This window comes from Maniola jurtina, chromosome 1, assembly GCF_905333055.1.
Source record: "Maniola jurtina chromosome 1, ilManJurt1.1, whole genome shotgun sequence".
NCBI lineage: Eukaryota > Metazoa > Arthropoda > Insecta > Lepidoptera > Nymphalidae > Maniola > Maniola jurtina.
The window spans coordinates 13,537,223-13,554,269 of NC_060029.1; the positions used below are offsets into that span (position 1 = coordinate 13,537,223).

Sequence of the window (17,047 nt, forward strand, 5' to 3'; positions counted from 1 at the left end):
TCTTTATTAATCACACATTGATTGATGACCTGATAGCTGATTAACCATATTTTCGTTTAAAATAATTCATTTTTAACCCCCGACCCAAAAAGAGGGGTGTTATAAGTTTGACGTGTGTATCTGTGTATCTGTGTGTCTGTGTATCTGTGTATCTGTCTGTGGCATCGTAGCGCCTAAACGAATGAACCGATTTTAATTTAGTTTTTTTTGTTTGAAAGGTGGCTTTATCGAGAGTGTTCTTAGCTATAATCCAAAAAAATTGGTTCAGCCGTTTAAGAGTTATCAGCTCTTTTCTAGTTTTCTTGTTGAAAAAAAGGTTAGATAACCGTTAGGTTCTTAATATTATGTCAATTGACAAATGTCAAGCTGTCAAGATGGACGTTGCCTAAATACATAATTATTTATTTGAAACTTATTTGAAAATGATGTTTTGGAAAACTCAAATACTTTGGATCGTCGGGGGTGTTATAAATTTTTAATTTACACTTGTAGATGAACTGTCTAAATGAGCTCTTAAAAAACCTATGAAAAAGGTAGGTACTTATATACACAAAAACGGAATGTTAAACTAAAAGTTATTGTTACTTAAATAGTAAAAGTATTAATCTTACAATCTCAACAATATTATTTGATAAGAAATATTAACTTTTTGAAAAGTTCTTCACTACAATTTATCTACTATACTTGGTATAACTTCACTTAATTAAACTTGTACGATAACGATAGGAAATATTTCACAGTTGTTTGCGCCATATATAATTCTGATATAAGTTCACTCAACTGAATATAATGTGCTAAATAAGAGGTAACAGGTTATTCGTTAGTAGAACACCAATATGATATAGTTATTTACTTATCCTTTGTGCCCAAACAAGATAAGCCTTCGATCCCGGCAGTTTAATTTATTGAACAACAGAAATCGAATGGCTAACACTTGAATTTTTAATCAGTCAAGTAATTATATCGATTTCTAAACAATTTCTTAATTTTGCCTCATAATTCAAACCAAGATAATATTATCAACAAAATATAATCTGCTTTCATCAAATCGCAGTCAAAAGACGTCGGACCGACTGATCTATTCTATCTATGCATCGGACTATTTATACTTTCACTTCAAAGTATGTACTTTAAGTAAGAATACAACTAATATTTAATCACGACTTATTCGTAATATAACACGGTTCATCCTCATTGATAAAGCCGAATTATATACTTAATTGAATAAACATAACAGTCTTTAAATCTTTGTTTGTATTATAGTCCAAGAATCTTTATTCACATGTCTACAAAACTTGTAGAGTATTTTGCTTCATAAAAACTTAATAACCTACATTATTTTGTGATCCATCGTCGAATGGTAATGACCGTTTCTCAGTACTTGCATCATTTCCATTTTAACGTTGAGACGATATTCTTCTGGTATAGATTTGAGATGCGGTAACAGTGATAGTAGGAACAACTTATCAGGATCCTCTGGTTCGCATCTGCTTTGGTTATTATCGACGCTCGCGAACGCGAATTCATCAATTTGTTTGTTGATAGTGTTTTTGATTGGCAATTCGATTGCTGCGTCGTCGTTTGATCTGTAATCGTCGTTATCATCGTTATCATCATCGGAACTCTGCCTGGTGAGTCTCAATCTCTTTTTCGGTTTCCACACTCTCTTCGTACGTCGTCCGTCCTCCGAATCACTAGACGCCACCTCTTGTGAGGTTTCGGGATTGTTCATTTTCAGCTTGAGGAATTGCAGCTGTCTGGCGTATAAATAAGGGCGTTTAGTTCTATTTGGATGCGAGATGTATTTCTGGAAGCAGTCCCTGATGCTTTTCCATTTCTTCTGTAGTTGGAGCTCTGCAAATTGAAAATAAAATATGTTAAAAAAAACACATGTTATTGCTATTTTTCTCAAACTGAACAAAAATCGCAATATATACCTATTACCTAACAAACACATAATATCCAAATACCTACTAAGATTTGGCGTAGACCGACAGAATGAAGTGAGCAGAGTTGCAGCGTCATTTTTATTGACCATGTAAACTCAGCTTTATCATTTTACCATAAAGTTGAAGAAAAACAAAACATTCAGAATTCAAACAGATTGTTTTCAAATTGCTCCAATCGGAAATCAAACCCGGAACCTCTCATAGGACACCACACAGCACTCACCACTGCGCTAGGGAGACCGTCAAACTTACCATGTACGTACTACGTAACTACCACGTGCAATATACCTTCGTACTACGTAGGTATATTGTAAGTGGTAGTTACGATTCATAAAATACAAAAAAATACCAATAGGCACCTATTCGACAGGTAGGTAGGTATCAAACTGCAATAATTTATTCATGCCGATACACTTCACGATGTAGTTTTTCTATAAATGATACGATAGTGTCCATAGTGAAAAAACTTATCTAACTTATCTACCTATAACAAGGTTAGGTACCTATAACAAAAGCGTTTACCTAGTTCCCGCATCTCGCTCTTAGAAATCTTGACGTCGCTCGTCATGAGTGTGCTCACGACCTCGGCCCACAAAAGGTGCCTTTTATTCTTCGCTCTGTAGTCAACGTGCTCGAAGTCCCATATACCCGGGCGTTTCTTCACCTCCTCGATGAGGCGTTCGGGATCGTACTCAAACTGGACAGTGTTGCTCATTTTGAAGGTTAATTTGTTGGGCCAGTTGTTGTTGAACGTTTATCTGCGGCCGGCGTGCAAACGCGGCTAACAACACGGGCGGCGGGCGCCGGGCGACTGACGCGCAGCGTGGGAACGCGCGGTGCGGTTTCAAAATGGCGGCGCGGTACGACTAGGTTGCCCACCGTGATTTAACTTTGTATCGGGAGTCGGTATTTCAGGATACTTAGCGTTTTTATTAACATTGAAGTAAATAGCAACTATTAATTGTATTTGCCCAGCAGTATCTTGATGAGATCTTTATTAAGTACTAGCTGATGCTCGCGACCTCGTCCGCGTGGATTTGGGTTTTTCGAAATCCTGTGGTTTGATCCTTTGATTTTTAGTTTGGTCCTTTGATTTTCCGGGATATAAAGTAGCCTATGTGCTAATCTAGGATATAATTTATCTCCATTCCAAATTTTGGCCAAATTCGTCTAGTAGTTTTTGCGTGAAGGAGTAAACCTAGCCATATTATGCCAAAGTTTGTTGGTTTGTCCTTCAATCACGCCGCACGGAGCATTGGATCGAAGTGACTTTTACATGGACTTTTTGCATTATAGTTTAAGACCTGGAGAGTGACATTGTCGGAAAATCAAAGACCACAGAATTTTTAAAAACCTAAATCCACGCAGACGAAGTCCTAGGAATCAGCTAGTATAAAACTACTATCTATTAAACTATCGTAAGGGATTTCCATTAAAAGTATAGAATGTAACTAGTCGGGCTTACATCGACTAAATACGTGTGTATAGCCGTTACATTCTATGCTATCGATTCATTCGCCAAATACTCATATCAATTTGATTGAATAACTTAGCTATAGTAATAGTAAACAAAATTGAAAAACGTGCAGGACTTGGTCGCCCTACTCGTAACAGCGTATCTCTATCGAGCGAGGTGACCCTGCCCGGAGTGGGGGACGCGCGGGCACGCGGCGGGCGCCGGCCGCGTCCGCCGCTCCGCGCCGCGGCCACACGCCGCCAGCCACCGGCAGTCTCCACGCCAGCCACCACAACAACAAACGCTGTATCGCTTCAAGCGTTGGACGCTCGCGGTCCTTACGTCACACTTCACAGTTTACCAAGCGTAGACAACGTAATGTTACGTTGCAATAATAGCAATCATTCCTACCTCGTTAACACGAAAATTATGATTATTACGGCATTTTTTTAAGGCCCCGACCCAAAAAGACGGGTGTTATAAGTTTGATGTGTGTAACTGTGTATCTGTCTGTGGCACCGTAGCTCCTAAAGTAATGAACCGATTTTAATTAAGTTTTTTTTTGGTTGAAAGGTGGCTTGATCGAGAGTGTTCTTAGCTATAATCCAAGAAAATTGGTTCAGCCGTTTGAAAATTATTATCAGCTCTTTTCTAGTAACTGTAACCTTCACTTGTCGGGGGTGTTATAAATTTTTAATTTACACTTGTTAATAATAATGATCAATAGGGATTATGACTACTAGCACAGATACTATACTGTTCACGATAGTTATGGAAATTCTAACAAAACGTCCGCATGGAGGCGTCGACGTCCGAGCCTCAAATGGTGGTCAAATGTTAGTACATTTTTTGACGCTGGTCATTATAGCCCTTTTTTAAACCCCGACCAAAAAAGAGGGGTGTTATAAGTTTGACGTGTGTATCTGTGTTGTGTGTCTATGTATCTGTCTGTGGCATCGTAGCTCCTAAACTAATGAACCGATTTTAATTTAGTTTTTTTTGTTTGAAAGGTGGCTTGATCGAGAGTGTTCTTAGCTATAATCCAAGAAAATCGGTTCAGCCGTTTGAAAGTTATCAGCTCTTTTCTAGTTATTACTGTAACCTTCACTTGTCGGGGGTGTTATAAATTTTTAATTTACACTTGTTAATAATAATGATCAATAGGGATTATGACTACTAGCACAGATACTATACTGTTCACGATAGTTATGGAAATTCTAACAAAACGTCCGCATGGAGGCGTCGACGTCCATGCCTCAAATGGTGGTCAAATTGTAGTACATTTGACGCTGGTTATTATAGCCCTTTTTTCTACATAATAATTTCACGTCACCATAGCCTAATATTTGATATAATCGTCGATTTAGGATCAAACCGAGGTTCCCTCTAGTTCAATCTGCCAGTAGTGACTGAGGGTGAGATCTATAGAGCGCGCTCTGCCTTTGCTTAGACTTAAGACAGAGTTAAAACGAGACAGAGTTATATCTCTCACATAAATCTGTCTCGTTTTAACTCAATCTTAAGTCAGAGCAAAGTCAAAGTGCGCTTTATAGATTTCAGCCTGAGTCTCAGCGAGGTGATGGCGATCGTTGCACTATAGCTGTCAGACAACAGCGGTATTGATTGACATTGTCAATATGTAGCATGTGCATTGCCGCATTCGTTTTTTTGGCTGGATTCTTCCTAACATGGTATAATATTTTACGCGTTGCCAATGCGATGTAATATAACTTGAACTAAAAGGACTGGCGGAGTAACGAGAGGTTGTCGGTCCCCTGTGCTCCGTCGTCAGCGGTGGGATGGAACTTGGATGGAGTCCGACATAACCACTGCGCTCCCCCGTGGTCGGTGGTATCCATGACGGATTTTCCTCACGAAGAAAAAAACAAAGGCCGATTGTGCTTCTTTGTCGCTCGTTCCGCGCTCTCGCTTGCACTTCAAGCCTTACATGGAACGCCTCAGAGCGAGGTAACGTCGCATGAGTCATGTTTTTTCGTGCGTGCAGCCGGCTCTATCGAATTATAAGACGTTGTCACGTCAAAAATATTAGATAGATACCTAGCGACTATATCTCTCTGCTGCAAATGACTTTGATGGTAGTAAGTTAATGCAACTACGCATACTGGTAGTGTGGATTTAATCCAGCTGGGATACAGAGGCCTAGGCGTTAGGCCGGTTTCGCAACCATCTTTTATTGATATGTTAATGTGATACAAATTATAAAGTGGAAAAACCTGCCAGGACTTGCTGTCCTCAAACGGACACTGACTTTTTTATAAGCTACGAGGACGTTGAAGATAAAACGAAATGTATTCCTGAGCCACCCACTTATGAGCCTTCAGTTAAGTTTGAGCGTCAAAATTTAACCGTAACCGCTTGTCATGCAACTGGACATCTAGTGTACTGGAACATTTAGTGCATGCATTCACAACCACATTTTATTTCACAACTTGTCTGCGCGTGATTTTTAGAGTTCCGTACCTCAAAAGGAAAAACCGGCCAAGTCCGTCTGTCCGTATGTCGTGTCTGTCATGAAACCCTATTCTCGATGACCTAGAATCATGAAATTTAGCAGATAGGTAGGTCTTATAGCACAAGTAAAGGAAAAAATCCGAAAACCTTTTTGTGGTTACATCAAAAAAAAAGAATTAAAATGTGTTCATGAACAAATACTAAGTATTTTCAATTTTCAAAGGAAGATAACTATACCAAGTGGGGTATCATATGAAAGAGCCTTATCTGTGCATTCTAAAACAGATTTTTATTTATTTTTATGCTTAATAGTTTTTTTTATCGTGCAAAATGTCAAAAATTACCTGAGTACGGAACCCTCGATGCGCGAGTCTGATTCGCACTTGACCGTTTTTTGAATGATCACCAGATAAATCAATCACTTTCACTCAAACCAATCGTGCGTTCAGTAATAATATGTAACCGGTACAAACAAATGTTGTGCCACAGCCTAAACAGTGGCGGTATGTCACTGGTGACCGAATTTCGTCACATCGTTGTAACATTTTGTTTCAATTTGTACCAGGTAGGTACCTATTGCAGATAACGCTTACACGAGTCTTTAAATCAATCACCTGTTCCATAAAAGGTCTTATCTAAGCTTCTCACAAACAATCTTCATGTTTTCATGACAGTGGCAAAGGATGTCGCATACGAATAGGCATATATTCATTCCAAGAATTGTGTATTGTACGACGTTATATAGCCACATAGATCTATCAGATACTCAATAATATTAAATAGGTGCCTACCTAGTATATCGTACTAATGTCTAATACCCATAGTACCTATTTAACTCAGGAAAGACATTAAATAGTGATTAGTGAAACCTAACCTAAAGGTAATGTATGGCTTCTTATGCAAAATATGATATTTCAAAATGTTTACGGTAGAGACGTTTACGGTAAAGACCGATACACATTCTGCAGACTGGTACCTAAGTGTTAAGCAGCAAATTGGCGCTAATTCGGTTGTACAGTGTCTATGTTAGGACCTGTTTCACAACCGCCAAATAAACTTTATCTGAGTAATAAACTTTACTTACTTACATACTTATTTTTTCCGTCTTCGATTAATTTAAAGTTTTCGCGTGTTAGACAGACATTCTTAACAAGTGTAAATTAAAAATTTATAACACCCCCGACAAGTCAAGGTTACAGTACTAGTCCAAAGTATCTGAGTTTTCCAAAACATCATTTTCAAATAAATAATCATGTATCTAGGCAACGTCGATCTTGACAGCTTGACATTTGTCAATTGACATAATATTATGAACCTAACGGTTATCTAACCTTCTTTTATACAAGAAAACTAGAAAAGAGCTGATAACTCTTAAACGGCTGAACCAATTTTTTTGGATTATAGCTAAGAACACTCTCGATCAAGCCACCTTTCAAACAAAAAAAAGTAAATTAAAATCGGTTCATTCGTTTAGGCGCTACGATGCCACAGACAGATACACAGATACACAGACACACAGATACACAGATACACAAGTCAAACTTATAACACCCCTCTTTTTGGGTCGGGGGTTAATAAAATGGGATAAAAAAACGAATTCGATGGTGTTTTAAAATAGTCGACAAAACGATTGTCGATTGAAAGCCATTGCCCTTTTAGACAGAAATAACTACGAGACTCGCTAATTTCAAATGATGGCACATGGCACTTATGATTGGTCGAAACCCTGTAAATACTTTCTACTGTGTTTGGAACGCGAAATATCTCACTAATTTTGCAGCATAGTGCCTCATCATCATTCATCACAATATCATCTTTTTAATGTACAAGATTGAGACCGAATTGATCTATACTAGCTTCAGTGCGCGACAGGTTGAGATGGCAATCGGGATATGAGGCGAGGGGACGCCCCGCACAGCCCCCGCGCTAACCTGCTGCGGGCACAGAATAATATAATAGTGCTAGAAGATGCCTATTTACTCTTTTCTTGAAGGTATTTAGGTTAAACGTGGTGTGTAGTTACTTAAGTAGAATTTTCCCTAACTTTTCGTTATAAAACCAAAAATGTCGTAACCCGCTAACTATCTTGTTTGCATTCGTCGTAAACGTCGTCACACACCGTAATTCCTGTGACAAAAAGAACGCATTGTGATAACGCTAACAGTGAAGCGGTTTGTAGGTCGGTATAAAGATCAGTGGGCGGGGTGAACGACCGGGGATGTCACGGTCCCATGTTATATGTAGAATAGAAGAATGAATGGTATGTGCATGACGTTCCAAGGTGTTGTGGTCTAGTCTTTAGTGCTATTATAGATTCTGTGAGTAGTGTTGAATTGGGGATCCTGTATCAAAATCCATGGGGATTTTGGATCACTCTCGCTAACGCTCGTTCGCTACGCTCACCGTGATACAAAATCCCCATGAATTTTGATACAGGATCCCCAATGTAGGCTACTGTCCACAACAACACATTAAATAAATGGAGTATTCCTAAATCCAAGCAACAATTAATCACTATCAACAGTGAGACAAAATCCTCAATGACTAGTTATTGCGGATCCTATATCATACGCCCGCACCGCACAGTGGATGATATAATACGATGAGTTCGACGAGACTGCGGCATTCATAAGAAATGCGAACGAGCCCATATGCATGATAATTTTACGTCTAAAAGTTTGCTCTCGCATAGTTAACCATTTGATTTGTTGCGCTCAAATTATTTTTGTATATTGATCGTGTTTCTGCTTGATCCGGCATTGCTGTATTCATTAGTATGAATTTCGATCGATTGATTCGAGGCTTGCGCATACTTATAATAGGTTGGATAAAGGTAGACTCTTTAAATGTTTATAGCTCATCAGAAATATATTCGTATTACATTAACGATTGCTTTTCCACATATCGGACATAACATTTTATCCAACGATAAAGCACATTTAGTACACGTTATAGCATGACCACATGGTATATAACACGCAGCTACTTCTTCTACAAGACAAATTTTGCAGCAAAGTGTTTCTTTAATATTTTCAACACATAATATGTTTCTGTCTGCAAAAGAACTTATTATATTGTTATTTACAAATTGTTCAGATACTTTTGATGCACCACAAACATCTTTGCTATCACTTTGTAGGTATGTTTCACCCTTCACAAGTAAAACATAGGGACAGGACGGAAACCAGCGTGCGTGCTCCGACCATGGATGATCTTCGATGCCCCAGTCTTTGAGCCTGCCATCACAAAAGTAACAAATCACGCGATCACTATCTCCTGTATAAAAAAAACCAGCATCAGCCATTTCTTGAGGTTTTTGATTTAAATCTTGAGGCCAGGTATCAAAACTTCGCAATCTTGCGATTTGAGTTGCATAGCGAGGATATTTAGGATATATTAACTCCATTCTGATCTACAAACAATGAATTTTGGATAAAGATTTATTAGTAAAAATATATTATAGCAGATTTCTAGTAAGGTGTGCAAGCTTATCATACATTATTATTTATCGAAAATTAATTCTTTAATGATGAATTTAGACACATTTCCCGCTATTTAAATATATTTCGATTGTTATAAATACTTTGATAAATAGAGATTAATGGACGAAAAAAATACGTACAATGCGTACTAATATAATAAATTCACTGATGCCCCCACGACTTCATCTGCATGGATTTAGGTTTTTAAATCCTGCGGGAACTCTATGATTTTCCGAGATAAAAAGTTGTCTATATCTCTCCAGTTCTTTTACTATACCCACGAAAAATCATGTCGATTCGTTGCTCCGTTGCGACGTGATTGAAGGACGAACCAATAAACAAACAAACAGACACACTTTAGCATTTATAATAAGTATGATTAGTGATGCAAAAAGGCGTCTGTCTAAACTAAAGACTAACGGCTGAATCTTGCCGAAATTTGATACACAGACAATTCACATCTTGGAGACGGATCCAGGATATTTTTTGACGTCGAAAATTAAAGGATTTCCACTCAAGTTTTAAATCAAATTCGCAAGGAAGAAGATTGAAGCATCAAATAGGAGCAAATATTATTAGACCTTTCACAAATTTTATACCTACCTATGGAAAGTAGTAAAATGTATAACCTTTTAACATTTTAACTATCGCGAGTCCGACGCATACCATTCCTTTTACGGTTAGATCTCAATTCACTGCGTAACTATAAACAACAGCGTCTTCCATGCTTCAAAATCGAACACCTATAGCTGATGCGGCAATAATTTATACGTAAGACAGTGTTCATACGAATGTATAAATCTAGTCTGATTACTTTCGCAAATATAAGTTTTATGTTGTGATGATTTAGTGTTTAAAGTTACATGCGCAAATGTTTAAATCTAATTTATTTCAATCCATTTCGTTTATTATGAAAGAGGTTTTAGAATTCGAGCGTATAAATAGGTCGATCCTAAGCGTCACCATTCCTTTCTTTCCGAGTTTTGGATACGACGACAACAACAGTCGAAATAAAGTATGTAAGTATTTTTATTTTATATGTTTATTTTTGAATTAAGCAACTAGGTACCTATTGAATTTTTATTTGGAGTTTTCATGTTGATAGTTACTTAAATTGTTTTTCAGGGCCTCTTCATCTTTCATCAATCCATTTGACGAAGACGAAGACCCCATCGCTTTGGTGCAGCCCCCATCAACATCGAAGTCTCTTAAGAAGAAACGTGAGGTGAAGCGGAAGAAGACGATCAAGAAAAAGGAGGTGACTTCTTCTGCTCCGAAGAATCCGTTCGAATCGAGCGGATCGGAATCTGAACCCGAAACGTCTCCAAATACACCTACGAGTCCATCTGTTAAGCGGAGGAGGTTTATTACCGAATCTGAGGTGAGTTGTCTTATTTATATTTTATTGGATTAAAGCTTTTAAAAGACTTCCCAATAAGAATGTTGTTAGGCAATTGGTCTGTATATAAATTTATGAATATAGTTTGTTAAAGTTATTATTTTGTTAGGGATCATATCCGAAGGGTACCAGTGGGATCCTATTACTAAGCTACCGCTGTCCGCCCGGACGTCTGTCTGTCAGCGGGCTTTATCTCATGAACCATAATAGGTAGAGAGTTGAAATTATCGCAGATGATACTAAATTGAATATTTTTCAATTTCAGGATGAATCTACTAGCAAGCCAGTGCGCGCTGCGAAATTGAGAAGTTTTCTCAGTCGGCGCGTTGCGTCGGGGTATACATCCCAATCAGACCCATCGAAGAAAGGCAGCTACTACTTCGAGCTGCGCGTCTACAACTCTGAAGAAGTGGAGAAACTCGCGAACAATGAGCGTTGGAAGCATGCCATCTGCACACTAAAACTTGCAACTGATTTAAATTCGGTGGTATGGAAGTCCCTCACCAAATTAATTGATGATAGTAAGGCTGAACTAAAAAATATTCAGCCCATTTTATACCCTGCAAATGAAAATAATTTCTAAGATAAATTTTGTAAATTAAATTTTGTAAATCTTAGAAATTATTTTCATAAATAAATTCAAAAAATATTTCATCTGCAACATATTGTATATAATAAGTATGACAATTAAATTACTATCTTTATGTTTGTGCCTGTAAATATTTTTTAACGTGTTTTTTTTACAGAAATTACAAAGCCTAAACCATACAAAGCCTAGACCATACAAAGCCTAGATCATACAAAGCCTAGACCATACAAAACCTAGACCATACAAAGCCTAGACCATATGAAACTAGAAATATAAAAACTAGAACCATATGAAACTAGAACCATATAAAATTAAATTAACGTGTTTTTTTACAGAAATTACAAAGCCTAAACCATACAAAGCCTAGACCATACAAAGCCTAGATCATACAAAGCCTAGACCATACAAAACCTAGACCATACAAAGCCTAGACCATATGAAACTAGAAACATAAAAACTAGAACCATATGAAACTAGAACCATATAAAATTAAATAAAAATGTCTAAATGTTCATATCGAAAGATTTGAAGTTGGGATATTAATAACGTGATACTTACAGCCCTTATACTCTTACTAAGTCTGCACATTGTCTGAAAATAACTAGATTACTTTATTTTAATACAGTCATCTCATAACTATCCAAAATTTAAAATCTAGAACTGAGAAACTAGAACCATACAAACTAGATACTTGACATGTTTGAATGTTGATATCGAAACATCGCATTACTTCCATTCTATTAATAACTGTTTACTGTTTATTAGCCAATAGCTTGATTTATTATTTAGCTGTATTTCCTTACCGATTTTTTATACGCAGAATATTAAAACCAGAACTGAGAAACTAGATACTAAATAGATAAACAAGATAAGCAATTCTATGAAATTGAAAATGTTTTTCTGCAAAGAGTGTAACCTTTATGTTAAAACATCTATATCGTCACATAACAGAACAAATACTCATAAATCTAATAGTTTATTTCAATCTAGATATGAGAATGTGCAAATTATAAAAACGGCTTTTAGAAACAGAATAGTCAGTTACAAAGTAAATCCGACCTCTACAACTTTAGTTCCAGAGAGTTTTTTTTCACAAATATTTAAAACCACACGCGAGATCATAAATATATCTCTAAAGAAACACACTGCCATTAAAGTAAATTTTGAGTTATTTGTTTCGTATATTTTACCAAAAAATTTTGAAAAGTCTATTAAATCTTTCAGTACTAAATATGGTATTATAGTCCAAAGTACTGATATTGATAATTTTTTATTACAATGTGCTCAAAAGTTAACTTGCAAATGCGCAGAATTCGAACAGTCAGAATCTGGTTGGACAATTGATTCTATCAGTCATTTGGAGATAAATATTAATAAATATAATCCTCTGAAAGGTGGATCATATTTGGCATTACCATCACATATAAGAAATACAAAATCATGTCTAAATATTCATAATTTCGATGATTGTTGCTTTTTATGGTGCATTGCTGCTAAAATGTATCCTACAAAACTTAATTCCAATAGAGTTTCATCATATCCTCATTATTCATTGCTTTTTGACATAAGAAATATGACATTTCCTCCGGGAATTGAAGATATTAAAACCTTTGAGAAGAACAATCCAACTATTAGTGTAAATGTTTATGGGTTAGAAGCCAATAATACAGTTACAGGTCCTTTGTATGTGACTTTAGCTCGAAAACTTACCCATGTTAATTTATTATATATTACTAAAAATGACAAAGCCCATTACTGTTTGATTAAAGACTTTGGCCGACTTGTGCGAAGGCAATTAACAAAACACAAGTCTAAAATATTTTTATGTGATGAATGTTTTTTATATTTCGCAAATGAACAAAAACTACACAATCACGATTGTGCTAAAAGACAAACTGTACTTCCAGAAGATGGTAGTAAGTTGCATTTTTCAAACTATGAGAGAACTCAAAGAATTCCTATCGTGATATATGGCGATTTTGAGAGCTTGCTTTGTAAATATTCAAACGAAAATAAATCTCTTTATACTGAAGATATACAAACACATGAACCATCTTGTTTCGCTTATTACATATGTTGCCATTCTAAACCTGAGCTTAATGACTTTGTAAGCTATCGCGGACCAAACTGTGGTAAAAAATTTGTTGAAAGCATTACGCGAGATGTAAAAAGATTGCACGGTATTTTAAATACAAATAATCCAATGTTTCCTCTTACTACCGAAGAGTTGACTTCATATAATGAAGCAAAAATTTGCTGCATCTGTAAAACAATGTTTAAAAAATATGATATAATAGTAAAGGATCATGACCATTTTACAGGTAAATACCGAGGCCCTGCTCACAACACTTGTAACATAAATGCAAAAAAATGTACGTTTATACCGATCATTTTTCATAACTTGAGTGGTTATGATTGCCACTTATTTATTAAAGAATTATCAGAAATTACCGGAAAAACGAGCTTGATACCAAAATCTAAAGAAAAATATATATCATTCACAAAATTTTTACCTATTGATAAAACAAATGCTGCTCAACTGAAGTTTATCGATTCATTTAATTTTTTGAGTTCGGGTTTGGATAAACTGGCAAAGAGTCTTCATCCGAATGATTTTCAGCATATGCGTGTATTTATTAAGGATGAACACTTATTAAATTTGGCCTGTAAAAAGGGTGTCTATTGTTATGATTATATGGATGCATGGGAGAAATATAATGAAACAAAGTTACCAAAACATTCGATTTTTTTTAATAAACTCGCAGGTGAAAATATTTCCATTGAGGATTACGAACACGCTTTAAAAATATGGAAAACTTTTGGTATAAAAAACTTAGGAGAGTATACAGATTTATACTTACAATGCGATGTCTTATTACTATGCGACGTTTTTGAAAAGTTCAGAAATATGAGTTTAGACTATTATAATTTAGACCCCTGCTATTATGTATCATCTCCATCTTTAAGTTGGGACGCAATGTTGTTATATACTAAAGTTGAGCTTGATTTGATTTCTGATGTGGATATGTATCAGATGTTAGAAAAAGGTATTCGAGGTGGTTTAGCCCAGTGTTCATTGAGATATGCTGAAGCAAACAATAAATATTTACCATCCTACAATAAAAATGAGTCAAGTACGTACTTAATTTATTTAGACTGTGTCAACCTTTACGGTTTTGCTATGATGCAAAAAATGCCAATGCGTGACTTTAAATTTTTAAATGAAAATGAAATTAAAAATTTTGATGTAAGGAACATTTCTAAAAAAAGTCAGTGTGGATATATTCTCGAGGTAGATTTATGTTATCCGGATAATATTCATGATGCTCATTCAGACCTACCATTTGCTGCGGAAAAATATTCTCCTGCTCAAAATCAAAGCAAAAAATTGGTGGCAAATTTATATAATAAACATCGTTTTGTTATTCATTATATGCACTTGCAAGAATGCTTAAAGAATGGTTTATTGCTTTTAAAAATATACAGAGTGCTATCTTTTTATCAGGACAACTTTTTAGAGCCTTATATTTTTTTAAACACAAGTCTCAGACAAAATGCCAAGTCTGATTTTGAGAAAGACTTTTTTAAAAAGCAGAATAATTCTATTTTTGGAAAAACGATAGAAAACAAAAGGAAGCAGGTTGACGTAAAACTAGTAAACGTTTGGAGAGATACTACAAATAATACTAATAAATTGAATGGAGCGGAAAAATATATTAGTGCACCACATTTTCACAGTTTATCAATTTTTTCTGAAAACTTAGTAGCTATTCAATTGAAAAAAACAAAAATTGTCTTAGATCGACCAATATATATTGGATTCACGATTCTTGAACTGTCGAAAACGCATTTGTATCATTTTCATTATTCGGTCATAAAAAGAATCTATGGAAATAATGTTCAGTTATGTTATACGGATACTGATAGTTTACTATATCTTGTAAAAAGAAAGTTATTACCAAGGAAAGTGTAAAACAAAGAAGACGTGTTAGAGTATATAAAAAAATTCATCAGAGTAATAAACAATTTCTTAAAGCCCTCGGCTTCAAAGTATGAGCCTCCTTCAGATCAACGAATTACCTGAATTCGATAACTCTATCGAGAGTTATGAGGTTCATACATATAATCCATACAATAACAGTTTCAATGAAAATGATGAAATTCGGATACCTATTCACCAGCAAGATATTTACGTGTTACCATCAGCCAGTTCCATTTACATTGAAGGAAAAGTTTCGGTGACTCATAAAGATCAAGCTGGCAAAGTTCAAAAGAAAAGTGTTGACTTCAGTAATAATGCAATTGCATTTCTTTTTCAAGATATCCGATACGAAATGAATGGTGTTGAAATCGATCGTATTAGAAATGCTGGAATAACTACAACCATAAAATCTTTCATTTCAATGAATAGCGGTGACAGTAAAGCGGCTGCTGCTTGGGGTTGGAATATAGACGGATTTAAAAATCAAAATGGAAATTTTAATGCTTTGATACCCTTAAATAAGATTTTAGGTTTTGCTGAAGACTACAATAAAATAATAATAAACTGTAAACATGAACTCATACTTAACAGAGGTAGTACTAACATAAATAGTGTTGTCATGGGTAGCGATGATATTGTAGACATTGATATACAGAGAATCCAATGGCGAGTACCACATATTAAAGTATCAGATCAGCAAAGATTAATACTTTTAAGGAAATTAGAAAAAGATAATCCCGTACAAATAGCATTTAGAAATTGGGATTTGTATGAATATCCATTATTGCCAAAAACTACCAAACATTCATGGGCGTTAAAGACTGCTTCTCAATTAGAAAAACCTCGATATGTTATATTTGGTTTGCAAACTAATAGAAAAAACGTTAAAAACAGAGACAGCACAATATTCGATCATTGTACATTAACCAATGTCACATTATTCCTGAATTCCCACTATTATCCGTATGATGCTTTAAATCTCAAGTTTGAGGAAAATAAATACAGTATATTATACGACATGTACACCAAGTTTCGTCAGTCGTTTTACAACCTTCCTATTGATCCACTGCTTGATCTTCATACATTTAAAGAAATAGCGCCTTTATTTGTCATAGATTGTTCCAGACAAAATGAAAATTTAAAAACTGGTCCAGTTGATGTTCGTCTGGAAATAGAAACGTCTCAGGAAATTCCAAGCAATACCAGCGCTTACTGTTTAATCATAAACGATCGTCTTGTGGAGTATAGGCCGCTGAGTAACATTGTTCGAAAACTATCATGAAAATTATTGTGGACGTTCAAGGTTTTAAAAATGATCAAAATTACTTTCTGCCTAAAGAGATTGCTATAGTGTATAGTGATCGAGTTCAAGTTTTGTTAATAAAACCGCCATATCCCTATGAATGGCTAACAGACACAGAAAAGAAACAAGTTAAATGGATTGAAAAGAATAGAAAAATATTATGGAGCGAGGGAATCGTGCCTTACGAGACCTATAAATACCATCTAATAGATATTTTAAAAAATAATGATATTTATTGTAAAGGCCTTGAAAAGCAGTTATGGTTAAAAGATATATTAAGTAATCCTAACGTACATAATTTAGAAGATAAAGGATGTCCTCGTTTATTAACATTGTATGAGTTGTATAATTCACATTCTGACATATATAGTTGTGTTTATCATCCGACCATCTGTGCGCTGAAAAATGTAACTTG

The 17,047-nt window shown here is 35.5% G+C and overlaps 2 protein-coding genes across 4 annotated transcripts in view; one reads left to right on the plus strand and one right to left on the minus strand.

The window, feature by feature from the left end:
- Positions 1–17,047, plus strand: part of LOC123868990 (leucine-rich repeat and calponin homology domain-containing protein) — an 84,640-nt gene that overhangs the window by 25,483 nt on the left and 42,110 nt on the right. The window lies entirely within an intron of this gene.
- LOC123869028 lies at positions 811–2,749 on the minus strand. The gene is made up of 2 exons (XM_045911756.1): positions 2,472–2,749; positions 811–1,854 (listed from the first exon to the last, which is right to left on the minus strand). Exons 1-2 carry the CDS (start codon positions 2,662–2,664, stop codon positions 1,331–1,333), a joined length of 717 nt encoding a protein of 238 aa, XP_045767712.1. The 5' UTR covers positions 2,665–2,749; the 3' UTR covers positions 811–1,330.

What these genes read in the sequence shown, in the direction of transcription:
- LOC123869028 (XM_045911756.1), bottom strand. Translation starts at nt 2,664, where the DNA reads ATGAGCAACACTGTCCAGTTTGAGTACGATCCCGAACGCCTCATCGAG. An exon ending in GAGCGAGATGCGGGAACTAG is followed by an intron (nt 1,855 to 2,471) that starts GTAAACGCTTTT and finishes TTCAATTTGCAG; the next exon opens with AGCTCCAACTACAGAAGAAA.